The sequence below is a fragment of the Corvus hawaiiensis genome, chromosome 17, assembly GCF_020740725.1.
Source record: "Corvus hawaiiensis isolate bCorHaw1 chromosome 17, bCorHaw1.pri.cur, whole genome shotgun sequence".
Lineage (NCBI taxonomy): Eukaryota > Metazoa > Chordata > Aves > Passeriformes > Corvidae > Corvus > Corvus hawaiiensis.
Genome location: NC_063229.1, coordinates 15,319,808 through 15,339,029, shown reverse-complemented (window position 1 = coordinate 15,339,029; position 19,222 = coordinate 15,319,808). Strand labels below are relative to the sequence as shown.

The 19,222-nt window shown below is 43.2% G+C and overlaps 1 protein-coding gene across 4 annotated transcripts in view; it reads right to left on the bottom strand.

Moving 5' to 3' along the window:
* The window catches only part of ATP9A (ATPase phospholipid transporting 9A (putative)), a 55,301-nt gene that overhangs the window by 25,369 nt on the left and 10,710 nt on the right, over window positions 1-19,222 (bottom strand). For all 4 annotated transcript variants that reach the window (XR_007207182.1, XM_048321645.1, XM_048321643.1 and 1 more), the window contains exons 2-13: window positions 15,460-15,604; window positions 15,060-15,173; window positions 13,318-13,426; window positions 8,139-8,197; window positions 7,228-7,279; window positions 6,575-6,669; window positions 6,162-6,242; window positions 5,894-5,969; window positions 3,762-3,838; window positions 3,005-3,165; window positions 2,179-2,321; window positions 1,323-1,435 (exon numbers count right to left, since the gene is read on the bottom strand). Coding sequence is in view for 3 of the 4 variants with exons in the window: in XM_048321645.1 (XP_048177602.1) it covers window positions 1,323-1,435; window positions 2,179-2,321; window positions 3,005-3,165; window positions 3,762-3,838; window positions 5,894-5,969; window positions 6,162-6,242; window positions 6,575-6,669; window positions 7,228-7,279; window positions 8,139-8,197; window positions 13,318-13,426; window positions 15,060-15,173; window positions 15,460-15,604 (1,225 nt within the window). In the remaining variant the exon portion in view is untranslated. The remainder of the gene's footprint in view (window positions 1-1,322; window positions 1,436-2,178; window positions 2,322-3,004; window positions 3,166-3,761; window positions 3,839-5,893; window positions 5,970-6,161; window positions 6,243-6,574; window positions 6,670-7,227; window positions 7,280-8,138; window positions 8,198-13,317; window positions 13,427-15,059; window positions 15,174-15,459; window positions 15,605-19,222) is intronic.

Here is a 19,222-nt window from a genome sequence, read left to right as displayed (position 1 = left end):
AAAAGAAACCAGAATGCAGTGTTTTCTTGGGAAAAAGTAGTATTTAAAGCAAGTTTTTACTTCAGCGAAGACCGAAGCGGCTGTGCAGGCTCATGTCCCCAGAAACGAGACACCGCCCCTGGGAACACCCCAGTGCAACCCAGCTCCCTTAGCATCGCTCCCAAAGGGCCCCAAAAGATTTACCAAAGTTTTGGATGGCACACCAAGAAAAAGCCACTTTCTGCAGATCCACCAAAGGGTGACACACACACCTCAAAAAAGAGAAACCATTTTTTTACCCCACGAAAGACCAGTGGCTTGGAAAACTTAGAGTCACTTGGATTTCTTATGCAAGAGAATATAACTGGTGAAAACACAAAACAGATGACTTGTATGGAGCTAGAAAATCTTAATTACATTCATTTAATTTTTAATACTATTTTTAGTATCAGAATGAGAGTCTTCAGATAATTGCACAATTACTAAATTATCCCAGTTGAAGAAGGGACACACAGTGATCCAGTTTCCTGCTCTGTTAACCTTTAGTGTCAAGAGGACAAAAGTTTCACTTCCAGGTCAAAGGCCACAAGATGGTAAAAATAAGAGCAAAGAATAAGAACTACAGTTCAAAATGAATCATTGCCAGCAAATGCTTCTCATTATAAGGAATCTCACGTGGTAATTATAAAAGTTTTATGAGACATATCCCTCACCAGGGTAATTCCATATGTTATTTTCCACACTAGTAATTAGGATCCATAAGATCTTCAAATTTAGTATCACTGCTCATCAGCACTGCTGCCAAAATCCAACAGCAAACCCTGAGCTGAAGTGCACTCAGTCACTGCTCACACACTGGACTAGTCAGTCACCCAAATGCTCCTGACAAATATTGGATTTGGCAAATAATTAACCAGTAGTCAAGTTTTGTCCAGAGACTGAGTAAAAAATGAAGGCAAATAGATCTGAAGTTTGGGGGTTTGTGATTTGGGGGGTTTTTTGTTGGACTGTTTTTTTAATACAGTTCAGTAATTTAAGGGTCTTAACACCAAGAGAAGACTCAAATGCTAGGAAGGAGAAAGGAAAGACACAGCTGGATATCTAAATAAACGTTATTTTAGACTCAGACCTCAGCAACAAGACACAGGCACACACTTACACTTGCATGTGATGTGAAACAACCCACAGAATGTAACGGGCAATTTATGCATTAAGCATCCAAAGACCTTCACACTTTGCCAAAAGTAGTTCATAAGCAGATCCCTACCATATTAATTCACCATTAGCCCAGTGATGTGGAAAACTTTTGGGAACAGAGAGTCAGTGAGTGCAGTTAACTGTACCTGTGTGTAAATGCTGAATATGTGGCTCTGCACCTCGTCCATGGAGTCCAGGCCGTACGCGACCGTTCCCAGGTGGAGTCTCTTGAAAACCATCTCATTCTGGGTGAGCGTCCCTGGGAAGAGGCAGCACCATGGAGTGGGAACGACACCCCCATTCCCCAGCACACCTTCTGTCCTTGCTGTGCCTCAAACACAGAGAAACCTGAATTTGGGCCTGAACTGGTCACTGCACTGCTCCCAGCACAGCCGAGACCGGCAAAAAACCCCAGTATTAACAAACCTGGGGGATGATTCTCCTGGGAAGTGGGGGTGCATAAAGAAGCATGAGATTCACCCCACAGTCAACGCCAGCAGGAGCTGCAAGCATAGTTCTGGTCCCACTGGAACCAAAAAAGAAATTGAACACTACTTCAGTGGGACCAGGATTTTATGTCAGACCAAGCTTTTCATTACAGCTCAGGCCTTCAATTCAAGCCCAGGCTCACAAGTGTAAGGACAGCAGCAGACAGTTTCTGCCCATATATGTAACTTATCTTAACCTGGCTTTGAAAAACTAGCTCTAAAAAGTTGCTTTTAATTTTATTTTTACTCTCAGCTTTTGTTTTAATAGCTTTAAGTGTTCCTTCAAGTAGTATAATATTCCTGTCCTACCTTATTTACAGTGCATTCAGAACAAAAAAAAAAATGCAGAACTTTTGTTCAAAAATTAATTCAATCATATTGACAAAGTGACAGGAAATGTGTATTTCTTCCAGTCCAAAGAAATCGCACATTACCCTCTTCTCCTGGCCAAAAACATACCAAAATCCAAACAACAACATACCATGACTCAAAACTGTATTTTCTGCACCAGTACCTGTTTTGTCTGTAAGCAAATAGGATATCCTCCCCAGCTGCTCAGGGATAGTGCTGGACCGAACCACAGTGCCAGGGATTTTGGAATCTCTGCGGATCACCCAGCTGTACACAATCTTCCCCATGTCCAGATTCACACGTAAACTATGCAGGAGGAATGGGAAAAAGGAAAATGAAAAGTATCACCAGGTAAACTTTGGAAAAAATCCTTGTGAAGTGCCACAGTGCAATGGAAGGACACGAGTTCCACAGTGAATCTGAGATGCCAAAGGGGGGCTTCAGGAGAAGTTTACTCAAAGTTAGTGCTCCAGTGGCAAATGTAATTACACTGTAATGCAAAGACAGATGACAAAATTACCATGAGATAGGATGAGGGGAAGGTGGACACAGAGTAAGGACAGTGATGGATACCAGAGAGCAGATTAAAAATGGAATTGAAATGAATCCCAGTCCTGCACCCAAAGTAAGTTACTAATCTACTAATACAGTATAATTTTAATATTAAAGTTTCTTTCACCTCTAAATGTATTACACTACATGCTGTATAAATAACCCTCCTTTTCCATTTTTTGCTCTGTTCTAATCAAAGTAACCAGGCAGTCCAAACACTGAGAGAAGGGGCTTTAAATGCCTAATCCACAGCCTGAGCCAGTAAATGGGTTCATAAATTGAACAAATTCAGCAGAACAACAAAGCAATTCTTACATTTGAACAGTAACTTCATTTCCACTTCTAGACTTGCTTAGCCATGAAATGAGGAACGGGTAGGGAGGAACACACCGAGCAGGCAGCATTTTGCTGGGCAGCATTAACAGCTGTCCCCTTACCTAATGGGAATGATGTTTGAGAACAGCAGGAGGAATCTGATGATCTGGAGGTACCAACGGCCTGCAAAGTGCTGAAGGGCCACCATGACCAGGGACACCACCACGAGAGCCCCAAACAGGATCTTGGTGAGACAGTTCACCTCCAAATCAAAAAGGCCAATCTAGAACAGTAGGAGAGAAAGATTTCAAGCACACAGATGAAGATGTCAGCTCAGGACAATATTCACAAAGGAAATGAACTGCCATTCTATCTAAAGAGCCATTCCCCACTAGTCAGCTTCTTCTAAAACACTACAAACATATTTAAATTTATAAACAATGCTCTTGCCAGCTTATTAAATGATATTTCCATCCCTTAGAAGCACAGCAGAGCATGCAGAGGTGTGAGAGGACTCACGCTGCCAAAAGCTGCAGACTGTGTAAACACCCCTGCACCGTGTCTTAGCTTTGCCATAACAGAAGAATGCAGCAAAATAAGCTTTTCTATTCTAACTGGGACTGTCCCATTATGAACATGTAAAACAATGGTTTTGACAATCTTAAAAAAGTGAGAAGACCCATGTATAATAGGATCAAAAAAAAAGGAGAAATAAGTTCTGTTATGGTAACTACCTTAAATCACAGGCTGGAAAATATTAATTATTCCTATGAGGTTGTCCCTATAGTGTGTACATAGAGCATTTGGAAGGATCTTCTTTAAAGAAATTATCCATTTCTGACCCTTATTATTTATGATAAGCCTGTTTCTTCACCGTACCTTACTTCTTGGGTTGGAAGTGTTCATCACACTGCGCAGTTCCCTTCCAGTGTAGAGGACAACTCCCACCACAGTGCCTGCACACACAAAGGTTTTTGCTATAAAAATACTTGTCAGGTAGAAAAGATTCTTAGCAGACTAATTTCAGAAGCAACAAGAAATTCAAAAAGCTGGTATCTGCAACACAACCCCTATGGAAACACAGACTGGAACAGGAAACATCCTCCAGTCAGTAATTCTTCAGTCACAGGGTTGGACTTGATGCAGCATCACAGACTCCATCAGCTCATGGGAAGAGCAGCCAGCTTTGCTCTACTTTCCCTGGCCCCCTTTTGATGCCACTTGTCTCTCCACACTATAAATGAAAGTTGGTAGGGAATGGAAGATTGGTTGGATGTCCTCCCACCCCTTGGAATCCCACTTCGGTGCTGCCTTCCACCAGACAGTGGTCCTTCATTGTGTGTCAAAATTAAACCAGCTCTGGGCTATGGTTATTCATTGGTAAAGGTTGATACAATCAGAGTAAATTCAATGAGTTTCAGGGCTCAAAGACAGAATTACCTTATTTTAAAATCTACAATTTCCTTTAAGTGTTTATCTAAATACTGCTCCTACCAAAGTGAATCATAGCAACTCCTACCTTCCTGTAACAGATGGAGCTGCTGGGAGCCCATCCGTGGATTTTAATGCTCTGTCCGACAGTTGCTAAAGAGCTGAGAGCAACAAAGTTCTCCATTTTCTTCTTGCAGAAACATAATTCAGTTTAGCACCATAAACAACTGGGTTTCTATGGGTTTTCTCTTAAAGACTTTGCAAAATGCCATGAAGAAAAAGCCATCTACCATCAACAGTTTAAAAGCTGCTATTGCCAAGTGTTAGGAGTCTGTAAAATGGAGAAAACTAACTCTAAAAAAAGCACTACTGCCAATACATTCCTACTTTATACTCTACTATTCCCCTGCTCTCATTAATGATCAAAGTTTTAACAAGCTGCAAGTGACTTATTTTTAAATAAGACTGATTCAAGAGAGGTGGTTTCTAAAAATATGCTGAGCAACATTCCTTTAAAAAAACACCCCCAAAAACAACAACAAATGCCTGGAGCCAGATGGCAGGTGGTGGTAAGATCATCACAATTCAAATCAGCAGATGGCAAAGCTACTCCAAATCCACTGCAAACAGTCAGAGTCAGACCCAGCCTTGCTACAGCAGATGGAGAAAGGCACATTGCTCTGCCTCATCTTACAAGGCCTGCCCCAGTGAGATGGCACCACAGCTCCCAGCAGAAGAAAAATAATATCCACATTTTCTTCTAACAGAAACAACCTATGACAGGCTATTTATTATTACCACAGGAGAAACAAAACTGGGTATTGTATTGATAGGTCAGTCAAAATGAGAGGAAGCACCTGCCAGGACTAGAAAAAGCTTGAAGACACATTGATCTGTAAAAAAAAGAGTGTTTCTAGTAGGTTTATGGCCATTTCAAACAGACTCAATTGCATAAATCCTTTGAAATTATATTTGCAAATGCACTGTCAAGTCTCTCTATTTGACAAGTTTAATTCCAGAACTGGACTCCAGAATTCCACTCTCTTCCAGCTACTGCCCAGCAAACTCGGCAAACACACTGGGCAGGAGAGGAACAAGGCTTTCACTTTGACAAGCCTCTACAAGGGGGCATTGATTAATCTCAGGCCTTGGGAGTTTATCGTATACAGGAGTCAAAATCTGTCAAAGACTTGATTTTTTTTCCTTTTTTAAGAGTATATTGGACAAACTCAATGGAAGCACTTACCTGGAAATCTTTCATCTTAGCTTCTGTTACCAGAATCCATTTGACACCATTTCTGTTACAGATTAGGATGTCAATGTGGAGAGCAATTAAGTGCTATTCTGGTCCTGGATGCTAAAGAAGGGCCCCAAAGGCCACTCCACTTCTTTCTCATCTAGGAATGTCCAAGAGGCAATTAGATGTCAGCTCAGCTCCCCAGAGGTGTTAGGACAAGGGGTAACCTCATTCCAACTGCTAATTTCTCCAACTGACAGAATTATTATTCCATCACAGAAATACCTTTAAAAATTGTTAACATACTCCCTTAAAAACAATTTTACATGGATCTCCACCTTACCTGATGCAATCACTGTGCTGGCCCACAGGGTGTTTTCTATGCTTAAACTTTCATTTACTGGAGGATCACTGTCCTCCTACAACAGGATAAAGAGAAAAATAAACACACTTGTCAGGAATGCAAAAGAGCAGAGGATGACAAGAGTCCCACAGAGGTGTTTGGAGAGGGCTGCTGGGAGAGTTGGCACAGGGATTTCTGATGGGGTGGAGAATTTTCATAAACCTTGGTGAATCTCTGGTTGATTTCAAGCACATGCCAGCAGACTCACCCTGGTGAAGGTCCCCACGAAGTTGTGTATGTCAATATTGGGTTCTTCTGCATAGACATAGGAGCGGATTTGCAGCAGGTCCTATCAAACAGATAGAGAAGTCAGCCACAGCTTAGCAATGTACTAAAGTTTTAACAGAATACTTGGGCAAGAGTTACTTATCAAGGGAAGGCAATTCTAAACCATGCTACCTACTGCAGCCCAAGAGTCCAACAGAAAACACACCTGGGCTAGCAGTTCACTGAGGGGGATTTCCTGGGGTGGCACCTGTGAGACTCCTGGGACTTATTAGGTGTCCGTGCCCCATAAAAGAAATTGCAGCCTGAAAACAGCCAGGGACTGCAGCACCCAGACATTTTCAGGTAAAACATGCCCAGAGTTCCCAAGCACAGAATTTGCAGGCAGGAGCTTACAGAAGCCGTGGGCAGGCGCTGGGTGCAGGTGACAGGCAGCCGCAGCTTCCAGTCCGTCTCCCCATCCAGCTGGTCCGTGCGAAGGAAGCAGGACCCTGGGGATGGGCAACAGCAGTCAGGGATCCTTCCACACCTGCCCTAGGCACATCTACAGATAACTCATGGGATGGCTTTCCCTCTAGGATATGCATATCCTTCCTTCTCTGGAAACAGCGTCTGATTCACATTTATTAATAGTGAAAGGATGACATTCCTGCACCACATTCCTTTCCTTCCACTAGGCCAGAATTCTCTGGGCTATACTTTTTAAGACACTTGAAATGTTCCCATTTATCTGTTTTCTAATCCTTCTGATCAAACATTTCCTTATCCCACACTTAACAAAACAAACCCGAACAGCAAGTAAAATGATTTGTATCTAAAATGCAACCAGAGTCATTTACCCTGGACTCAACCCCCTACATCCTTTGATTAGCAAACAAAACGAGAGTATAACATCCTGAGAAGTGGTGGTCCATAAAACCACTTGAGTTCTCTCTCTCTCTCTAAAATTTTACTATTATCTATTTCTTTCACATTTCCAAAAGATAATTTTCTCTAAACAACCAGTGAAAGGTTAATGGCTATTTTGACAATTGGTTCCAGATGTTTACCATTCTTCTCCGACGTCCTCAGGAAGATCATGTCAGCAGGGACCCTCTGGTTCTGGGAGGAGAAGAAAGGCCATTATTGTGCACCCAGCTCTGCACGCGTGTGCAGCGCCTTCCCCAGCCCCACTGAGAGCAGCAAAGGCACAAAGAGGATTCCTTTGTCAGCCTGGAGCTTGGGATTTAGTTTGCTTTGAATCCTGAACTCGCTTCCCTGCAGAATTCCAAGTGCAGGATAATAACTGGTGCCAGCTCCCACTGACCAGACCCAAGGGTTAGGTTTACAAAAGGGCTGGAGAGTAATTCTAGAAGTATGAAGAAATCTTAAACTAATGCTGGTTTCCTTTCAAGGAGTCCCATGTTAGCACAAAGGTTGTATCTGTAATCTGCAGCTACCAATTTTCTCTTTTCGCACTATTTTCATACTAATGGCTTTAGAGGTCACAGCTGCTTGCAGAGAGTGTGTGGGAAAAACATAAACTCAGTGGATAAAGAAAACCACATAAAAATTTGTACAAAGGGGGAAATATACCTGTGTGTACCAGTGCCTACAAATGGATCACTGGGTCTCCCAAAACTGCAGTGTTTATACCCAAACAAACACCTGGATGCTGCATTCGTATCAGGTATTTAACCTGTGTCCAACAGTCAGAGAAAGGATAGGGAGGCTCTTTATCTTGCTGTAGTTTAAGTAGAAAAATGAGGTTATAGGTGCATGCCTACTGATTTGCCCTCATTTGTAAAGATAATGATGCCATTGGTGGTGTGGGGAACCCTGACAAGTGATAAAATATTTTAACTTGTGTTCAACACCTGACATTCTAAGCCTATTGTAAAATATGTATGAATTTAAAAGATCTCATTTCTAAGGTCTTGTAAAATAAAAGTACACAGGAAAGATGAATATAAAGACAAACCTTTTCAACAATGATGAGGTCACCGACTTGTATGTTAGAGCTCTTCACCTTCACAGTCCCTGCAAAGGAAAGGTGCCAGTGTGTTAGAGCAGAGCAGGACAGGGCTCAGGGGTGCTGTGGGGTGCTCCTTCCCTCCCTCCCACTGCACTATGGTGGGGGAAAATGGGAAATGTTTCCACCACAGGAATTGGGCAACGCTGCCCTGTAAAGACTTCCTGAGCCCACTACTCCCACTATGGTGTGGGTCCCCCAAAAAGGGCTGAAAGCCCCTCATGTAACACCTCCAGACCTCAACCCTGGATGCAGAAACCCCTGGCTGCCCCCTAATGATAACTCCGAAACAACAACTCCTTAAACTCTTTTTTTTGTACTGCTTAACTCATGAATTCAAAAATACTTTCAGCATCAGGCAGATGACAGAGCAAGAACAGAAAGTTACAGCAGGGAACCATCAAATCCAACTCCTTTTCCTTAGGCACCTGAAAATGTAAAGCTTGACTCTCAAGCCAAGCCCTGGAAGCTGAAATTACAATGGGCCCATCTAAAATCCAGGCTCATTTCCTCCCCTGCCGCAGCTCCAGTGTCTGGCTCAGCTCTGCCACCTCTCCTTTGCCTCTTGCTGGACCTGGCCAAACGAGCCCTGCAGAGAACAGGTCCTACAGAAATCATGTAAATATTTATTCCTGTGCAGCTGTCAAACATTTCCCAGTTGCTCTAAAACAGGGGATTAATTTAACAATTGGCTAGTAATTTCAAATCATTAGCCAGCTCTAGATTTGGCTTCTCAGACTAACTAGTGATTTATAATCAGTTAATTTGAACCCTGCCTCTACATGTCTGTTGTATTTCAACAAAAGCCTCTTTAATCTGCTGTGATTTGAGTGGAAGTGGGGGAGGCACGTGGAGCTCCCCCTGGCACAGACAACACTCCTACTGTACCTCAAAATTCATGGGCTAACTGGCCAGATAGCAGCTCTGGGGGAAAGCAGAAGGGGGAAGGGAGGGGGAGTAGAAATTAGCACAAAGCACAAAGGTCACTGGGATTTTACTACTGGCAGTCCCTTCATTAGCATCCTTCTCAGGATATGCTTCAGAGTTTCTGCTCCAAATTAACAATGAAAGCCATTCTGGGCTGGGGGCAGCCTGCTGCTTTGGTGACACACTGTGTGCTTAACAACATGCTTCACCACTGCTGCTAATAAATGCAGACTTCCTTGCATGCTGTAATTATTCCTACAAATTATAAGCAGTCATGGCCCATTTCACAAATATCTCATAGGTCTTTCATGGATTCTGGAGTTTGCCTTGTGAGATTTTTTTTCGGGTTTTTTGTTAAAAAAAAAAAAAAAGGTAAACAAAACGAATGCTGGGCTAAAGACATCTCTGCTGGGGCAGGAAGCAAACCGGGGATTAAGAGTCCATTACGCTGAGGCTTGAAAAGAAAAGCTGCACTCCAAGAGGATCAAAAAAAGCATCCCTGGCAGTCTTGTGTATGGGCTATACAAAGTTAGGTACTATGACACTAAAAGGGTCTGACAGATAACATCTCTTCCTCCCCTTTTAATACGGTTATTCACAAAACAACAAAAAGTGCTTTTGAATATTCTCCTGTGCAAAGGAAGGGGGGGAAAAAAAAAGCCCGTGTGCTCTCCCCACACCGGCACAGCCATTCCTGGCCCAATGTGCAAAAAAGCTGTGGATTTGTTTAACCCCATTTTCTGTATTCTCCTAAGGATCACAAGGATTTATCTGGTGACTGTCAGTAGCAGCAGCGCTACCTGCAGGGTTCAGGGAAACTTACTTTTGTAAGGTTTTCCTTAATGAGGTAAAAAATCATTCTGCAAAAGAAAAATTAATGCCTGGACAAAGCTGTAATGTGATGATTTCCTATCATTACGCACATAAAAGGCTTTTGGGAACATTATTCTGAAAACAGTATCATCTGCTTTAAAATCTTTCCAATATGAGAAAACCCAAAGCAGCTGGAGCAGATTTGTCTTGTTCACAAACCCTCCCAACCTCAGCTGTTTGAGGGTAAAACAAAGAGGGGAAAGAGGGGACCTTTCTAACCAACACACGTTTTTATAACTCCTGGATAAATGAGATGCCCTTTTTAGGTAGCTAATTCTGCTTTTCCAGCCTCCCTGGCCCCCGTGGGTGACATCTCTGCAGTGTGTACCACACGTCCTGCTAAGAAGGCCCAGGACCAGATGTTTCCTTTGACTCAGGACTCCCATAAAGAAACTTACTTGAATTAGTTTTATTTTGATCTTGGGAATTCTATAATTCCTTTTTCTTTCTGTGGGGAAACTGCCACCTAAACATTAGATGCTTTCTCATGCATGTTTAAAACCAGCTAATAGCACAACTGTTCCATTTCCCAGTACTGCTCTGCTATGAAAGTATCTTTGTAATTATAAACTCCTACTTTTCTAAGTGCAACTAGAAATGCTTCCTCTAAAAATACATAGGTTTATTTAGCATTTATATCACTTTCAGTTGTACTTCCTTAAGTTAATCAGACTAGAAGTTGGTGTGCAACACTTTTTAAAAGGAACTAGTCTTGAGCTCTTGTTAAAAAAAATCTGTTGTTAAAATTTGTCTGGTATTTGTTTCATTCTTTGCTGTATCCTGATTTATCTTTTTCAAAGACAAGAAAGTAAACATAATAAAATGCAGTTTGTTCCAACTTAAGCTATGATCTTTGAAATTATCACCAAATCTGCAGTGTGATGGATGTACCAGAAAGCAGATTATTTAAATGAATAAATATATTAGCCAGAAGAGATGCCTTTTTCTACCATGCGAGCACTTAAGTCAAAATTTCAGAATAGATCTGCAAAGCTTCACTGAGGCACAGCTCCAAACACTTAATTTGGAATTAAAGATGAAGCCAGAGGTTTACTAAAACAAGTTAAATGCATCTAAAAAATAGAAAAAAAAAAAAAAAAAGGGGGGGGGGGGGTTGTTTGATGTGCTGCACCAGACTTTTGGCTTTTGTAGCCTTATGCTGTGGAGCAGGACTTGCAGAGTTTGGGAAAATATTGTTTTTATATGGCTGGTAAATGCCAATGATCTGTATCTTAAGTAGCACCCCGCAGTAGGAGGTCCCTTCCCACTTTTCTCTGGAGTTTCTCTCTATTATGCAGCGCTACCCAGGCAGGGGGGGCTGCCAGAGAAGAAAAACAAGCCAGGAATTTGCAAGCACAGTTCTAGCTTTCCATCAAGCAGATCAGAACACAGACCCCTGAACACAGAGAGGCTTGTGGGTTTATGAATAGGGGATTGAAATTTGATTATTTTTTATAACAATCCAAACAACTGTCCTTTAAATGGAGAGCTTTCCACTAAAAAATATGCTTTCCAGAAGTCTGCTGGTTTCATCATTTTGGAACAGAAATGGATCATCTGGGTAAAAAGATAAAAAAAGTTTAGGGTGGAGGGGTTTTTGTCATTAGGTCTCAGCACGGGGCTGTGCCAAAACCCTGCAGGCACGACCTGTGCTGTTCAACAGCAACAAAAAAAAGAAACAGTCTGTAAACAGCCCAAGTCAAGTCCTACTGTCAGCTACACTGAAAACTAATTGTTCACATCAGCTGTTCCCAACTTAGTTTGATACTCACTGCTCCTACTTCTGAGCTGGTGATGGTCTCCCTTGAAAACCCAGCTCCTTCCTCTGACTGATAAATCAAACCCCAAATTTCCATCCCCAGCCAGCGTGGCCTCATCAGGCTCTTCCCTGCTCCCAGGTAATTCTCAGAGGTGCCGAGGCTTTAATCAGTGGAAAAGGAGATGATCAGCTCTCCCAAAAAATTCAGTACTGAGATCAGTGAGAGACAGAAAATTACTTTTCTCCCCAAACCATGTGACAATCAGAAATAATTTTCTACATTTTTTTCTACTCTAAACTATACTACAGAGTCTCATTCCTGTTTCTGCACAAAATTCATGCTAAATACAGTGGGGCTTAAGATTTTCAGCTAGTGCCCAGCTGCCAATCCTCCTTGCTTTCTTTCACAAAATTAGAAAAGTTAAAGGACTGGGGGGAGGGAAATCATTCATGGGAAACGTAATAGCAATATGAAAAGAACTAAAGGAGAGGTCAGGCCCCTTATAGATCATTGAATAGAATCCAGAAGGCAACTCTTTTATATCTTTAAATAGATGTAGTACACCCCTCTTGGATGAGGCTTTTGTTGGTTGCCAAGCATTTTAAGTGTTGTAGTAAGAACATGTTATTAAAAGGGGATTTAATATTCAGAAACTCAAACTCCCCAGTTTGGAGTTGCCTCATAACTCCTGGCATGTGAAATATATCCAGCCTTAAGCAACTGCTTTTAAAAAGCAGCCTTATTCCTACAAATGCAGCATATTTTGCTACACCTACATCACTGCATCTTAATTCAAGGGTGTAAACTTTTATAACTAAGAAATTGGAAATGGAAAAGAACCAAAACTTGCTCAGATTCTGTTCATTCCCTTTTTAAAACAAAACCCTGGCCTCACCATCTTTTTGTCATGGTATTAGGAGTAACTCCATAGTGAGGCAGCATTGGATTGTTCAAATGAGAATTTAAATGTCTTTGTTAGGTACAGCACAGCTGTGAACAATGGCCAGGGCAGGGTCAGGCTCAGCTGAGCCACAGCCTGGGCTCCCTCACAAATGAGGGCTCCAAACTCCTCATGGCTGGAGAGAGGCTGAAGGGGATGGACACAGAAAATGCAAGAGCTGATCCTGCCAGTCCTGAGGAGCTACATCAGCTGCTGCTGACAAACACACACATCTCACAGTCTCTTTAGGCTCTTTAGGGTAGGGAGGCCCTGGCACAGGCTGCCCAGAGCAGCTGTGGCCATTCCCTGGCAGTGTCCAAGGCCAGCTTGGACAGAGCTTGGAGCAGCCTGGGACAGTGGAAGGTGTCCCTGCCCATGGCAGGGGTGGAACTGGATGGGCTTTAGGGTCTCTTCCCACCCAGACCATTCCATTAATCCCTCAGCAAACCCCAGCCTCCCCCAGAGCCTGGTGAGGAGCCACCCACGAGCGGCCACCCGGACCCCGAGGGCTCGGCGGCGGCAGCGTGGCCACGGAAGCCACGTGCCTGGGAGCCCACAGCCCCCTCCCACTGCCTGAACTCTGGCTCTGGCTGTCAGCAGGGCTGGATTCCGGAGCCACAGAGCCGACCTCTGGCTGTGAGCTTGCTGTAGATCTGCGAGTTCACTTCCTTGTCCCGCATGTAGCATCGGATCTCCTCGGCCGCCTCGCGGATCACGGTGACAGCCAGCACAAACCCCTGCGAGGAGCATGGGGGGAAACAGGAGGGATGAAAAGGTCAGGAAAAAAATCACATCTGCCTCTAAGAAGAGCAATATTTATCAGTGCCACTGCCAACAATCTGCATTGCCTTATTCTATCTTATCTGCCTAAATCAGTACAGTGAGATGTGCTGCTGTGCAAACTCCCAGTACCAAACACACAGCAGCTGCTTTAAAAAAGAGTTGTTGCTTAAAAAATATTTCAGTTTTATCATGATGCTCTCCCCAAGCAAATCTTTGCGAAGTTTACCTGAAGAATGTAAGTACCATATTTCATTTCACCTCACAGGTGAGTAACTGAGACTGAGGGGTTACACAGAATTCCAGGGTAAGGCAGGATCCCACAAATCTCAGTGCTCCCACCACCACAGAGCCACTGAAGTCAGCACAACTCCTCTGGGAGATTTCTTTACATAGAAATTTATACAGAAATCTGTATAACCCCCTTTTTATATACACAGATAAATAGAGAATGCATGTGCCTTCGTGTGTGTGTGTGTACAGACACTCCACCTACACAAACAACACTCCAAAGATATTTATGTGCACTACTCATGGTATAATTACATGTTCGCCTGATTAGGGCTTCAGTCCTACTTTTTGTGCATATGAGCAGTCACTTAATTTCCTCTTGCCACAAGGAAATGCCCACATCACATCCTTCACTGTATAAAAAATAATTAATTAATGCAAACCGGTTCTTTATGGGCTTGGTATCACAAAGTCATGTTTCTCCTAGAGACTATTAGCTCAGCCTCACCAAACAGTTAAAACACTCCTCATGCATCACAGAAAATGAACTTTTTACAACCTGTATTGCGTTGAAAATTGCAACCATGTACTGATTACTTTTGTCAATAAGGAACTTTAAGAAGGGAGCAGGATGATTTTAGGAACTGAAGATTTCCAAAACATACATATATCTAAATGTGTGATCTAATTAATTTAGTAATGAAATGCATTTGTTCATTTACCTAGCAATTCCTACCTGCTTTCCAAAATAAAATTTAAAAAGCGTCAGCTATTTTCAGCTTGGGTTTCAGCTGCTTGAAGAGTCCTCAAATAATCACCCCAAAACATTCCCACATGTTCCAACTGCCTGTGTCATCTCATGTGTCATTCCAGCCCCAACACTTGCAACAGCAGCAGTAATGAACAAAGAATTTTCTTATCCTGCTTTCTGGCAGCTCATGCGCAAGTTCTAATTGCTCACCTGGCACAGACGAGTCACAACTGCCTATACAACACAAAGAGAGCTCCTCCACGTGCACCTGTATTTAATTTACAGGACAGGATCCTACAAAACCAGCAGCAGATTCACACAGCAAATGCAATACAGCATTTGAGAGAGAATTCATGGAGATCCAGGCTTTAACACAAATTGAATTTTAGCAGCAATGTCCCAAAGCTGCCCCTTCACTTCTTGCTGGCTTTTACCAGGGATTTCACTGCACTGAAAGTCTACATTCTACAACATGCACTGCACAGGCCTCAGGAAGCAAGTTAAAAATGTGATTTAAGGTGCAAACTTACACCCCACAGAAAAGGCAGCACAAGAAATTTTGTCAAGCACTGAAACTTTCTTGGGTAAATAAACCTTGAATGACCTACCAGAGGAACCCAGTATGTGTAAAGGGCACCAAGCCTCATTTCAACCACGAACTGAGAGCAGGCCAAGAGCAAGAAATAAAGGTTGAAGAAGTATTTGAACTGGTTAAACAACACCTAAAAAAAAAGCAGAAAAAAAGAGGAGGGAGGATGTTATACATGTTGAACTAACCACCAGAAACATTTCTGCATGCTCTCCTAGTGACTAAGTGCTGACTTGGGGCAGTTCTAAAGCAGTCCTGGACACTCAGGACAGATCAGTGTCTGGTTTGCTGCTGCCCTGAGGCAGTCTTGGCGTGAACTCTACCAAACACAACCCCACCATTTGCTCCAGCTCCTGATTCTGCACTTATCTACTGTAAAACCACCGAGAAATGGGGAAAGCAACTTCATTCATGCTCACCCCAGGGAGAAAGGTAAAGAAGTTGTATTTCTGATTGTTGATGACATTGCGAGGGTATCTCTGATCTCTCTTCTCCGGGTGGCCAAGCCAGACAGTCCGAGGCCTGGGGTCTCTCCTCCCACAGCATCTTAAGCACTCACAACACCTGCAGGGGGAACATTAATTAACCAATTAGTTAATTTTTAACACACTTCTCTGAGTCACACACACCCACTGCAGCCCCTGGCCCACCTGCACCAGCTCCAGGTGCCTCACGGGACCTTCAGCCTGGCACTGAGGCCACCAAGAACTCTCTGCTCACACAAATTTCAGTGAAGAAAAGCATGCCCTGCCCCACATTATAAATCCTGACTCGAGGCACAGAACCAAACCGAGGTCAGGTCCATCATGGCAGGTGCAAAGATGCACCGGCCATCCTTCCTGTACCTTGGAAAAGCCTCTCTGCTCAAAATCACCAAACCCTCCCAGACCCCAAAAGGGCATTCTTCTGTTGTCATTGCTGCTTTCTGAAAGCCAATCTCTCCCCATGCCCTTGTTCCTTCAAGAACAGACCTATTGAATTTCACTGACACTTGGGAGAGCCAACATCAGCCAGATTGATAACCAAAAGCTTCAGGGCTCTTATAAAACATCTTTCCAGAATGTACCACAAAGATTTGTTCTTGAATCAAGCATTCTGCCCCAAAAGTTCTGTTCAGTGCACAGCTAACAAAGAAATAACGATTGCAGGAAGTGCACAAAGCACTCTGGAAGTCCCTGTCTTGCCAGAAGATACATGTGGCGCATTGAACAGAGCTCACAACTCTCCACACAGAAGGTGGTTACCTGTCGGGGTCCCTCCCCTGCCATGGAGCCCTGGGAGAGGGGCCCTGAGGGCACAGACACGGGGTTCCCCTTGGTTGGTTTGTGTTCCCTGCGCGGGCAGAAGGACCCTCGGTCCCATGACTGGAACAGTTCCTCGGCAGAGCTCCGGCCATGCGGCTGGAGAAATAAACATCTCTGAAACAGCTAGCAAGAATCTGTCTGTCCGTATATATTTCCTTTCCACGGGACTCCTGGTTTGATATACGTATGTTGCAGGATCCCCACTGCAACAGTTACCTACAAAGAACTTAATTTTTAAGGTTTCAAGCCCTGCTGGCTGGAAATAGAAAGAAGTGTTATCAGTTAAGTCAGTTCCCTGAGTACAGAAGGGGACTAAAACTCGACTTTGCTTCCAGAAATAAAGAGGTGTCACCATGTGATCCAGTGCTCCCCGAGCAGGCACAGGTATTCACTTCACCAGCCTGACTTGCAAGGTGATTTCTCACAGGCTTTCAAAACTACATAAAAGGACTTTTGCTTAATCAAATTACTTGGACATTATTCTGTTTCATGAAGAGTCACAGAAAAGCCCTGAAAAGGTGGATTTTTTCTAGTCTGTACCAAGAACAATCTAAGCCCTAAGTACAGATGCCACCCAAGCACAGGGAAGGTGGTTGTCTTCTGAAAGAAGCTTTGAGACCAAAATGCTGATGAGACAGCAGAGCACTGCACAGCACCCACACAGCAGTGCTGCAGGAACATGCAATCACAGGTTTTGGATGATGCCCAAGAGACTCCTTCGGCTCCAGGTTACGTCACACCCTCCATTCCAACAGTTTGAACACCTAAATCAAATTACTGGAATGAAATTGATGCCATGAAGATTTTTTGCCTTTTCTTTTATACCCCTGTTATACCTTTTTACAGCTTCTGTATTCCTAGTGCTTTTCCCCTACATTCTTGGACTTGTTTGTCAAGCTAAGAGACTCAACATTTTAGAAGCTTCGTAGCCAGGGATCAGTGTGCCCCAGACCCCAAGGTCCCCTCCAGAACACATTCTGTAAACTGAGATAGAACCATCCAGGGGAAGGTTCCTTGGGGAGGGGGGCTCACTCGAGCCTCTCATTGGGGAATCTTTGATAGATCTGCTAATTAGTAACACCTAGAATGTTATACCCGATCTTTTGGGGTGGGCAGTTGGCGGAGTGCATTTCGGTGCATTTGACCTGGACATGTGCACCTAAAGATCCTTAAAATAAATACCAAGATAAAATCCCTTTTCCCCTTCTAACCATGTTTGACTCTTGATTTTAAGCCCAGGAAAAGGCATCAAAATAACTGGAGATGTTTTAATGTTCAGGTATACATAGAAGATATCTGATTCCCTACGGACTTGCAGCACCACTACTGCCATACCTGCTTGCCTCTGGATAGGGACAGTCCCTGTGATTCTGCATTTGTCACCTTTCTAAGCCAGTGGATTTCCTTCTTCGACTACTCCCTAGGTAGTGCCACACAACCATAATTAATATAAATACCCTAAATATAACCACTTCCAAAAGTTATGTTTGCCCCTGAAACTCTCAGTTTTTGTCAACTCTACAAACTATTTTTACTTGTTAAAAAAAATCTAACTAGTAGATCCTTTTCCCCCACATTTGTGTATAACATCCAGATTGAAAGGCAGTTGGTTACCAAGACCAGACAAACAGCAAAGCTGGTGTTAAACACTCAAATTCACAAGCTCTACTATAGAAATGTATTTTATTAGCTGGATACCTTTTAATTGCAGTTTGCTTTTGTGTTTGTGGGTGAAGACCTAAGACAAATAGCCACTTGCATCCCAAATATATTCTAATGGAAAGTAGTGGAAATGGTGGTAATTTGGATTCCAACAGAATATAGATATGCTCTGCAGGAAAAAAAGAGAGAAAAAAGTGGTTTTCCTTCTTTCACAAAGGAGAAAAGGCTCCAAAAAGAGGCTTTGCTCAAGGGAGCAAATCTGGCGTCCACACACCCTATTTCATCACAATGTGCTTTCCAGTCAGGAAAAATCAGTCAGTCCTTGCAATCAGACATCTGAAACCATTTACCTTTGTTTATTTTTTAGGTTGGGCCTCTTATAGGGATTGTACTCGACAGCAAAAATACCCACACACCTATATCATAATATTTACAATAGGGTGACCTCTTGTAGCATTTCCACCATGAACACACTCGTTGCTGTAAGAATGGTAGTTTACAAATGCTGTGCTGCTATAGGGTTTGACAAACAACCTAAAAATAATGCAGCTCCAAGTGTAAGCAAGAAAGGGCACGGGAGAATCTGCTGAGTAAAAATAACAGGTTTGTGAAATCCCTGCCTGGCTGAAGTCACAGTTTTTGCAACCTCCTGAATGACAGGCAAAGCAAACTGAAAACCTAATTAAACAAACAAAAGAAAAACTTCCTGCCTATCAAGTTTTGAAGGCAAATATCAGGAGTATCAGTGCCCAAATAAAGAATATCCAGCATTTCTGCTGGAAATCTCCTACACAGCCTTTCAGCACGAGGTTTCTGTAAAGTATTTAATAAAAAAAAGCCCAGCCAATGAACAGAATACTACAACCATCGCTTGCAACACTTTAACTGGGGAGGTTCCTCAGCGCTCAGGAATCCCAGCTCAGGAATCCCATTACATCACAGCCCAGGGCTGCAGCCTCAGCCAGGAACTCGGGCACCAGTGGCTGAAAATCCGGACAGCAAATCCTGACTTTTGCCCCATAAACCCAGGATTTTTGTTCTGAAGGCACCTACTCAACCCCAGCGCTGGCATTTAACCCTCACCTGCTCTGTGACCGTGTTTTCCCCTCCTGTGCTTTGCTGAGTGGGCACAGAGCAATCCACCATCCGAACCCTGGGCTAGCAGGAATGTTATCTCACACAGTAATCCTTCAAGTGCCAGCCCATGGCTCGCTGA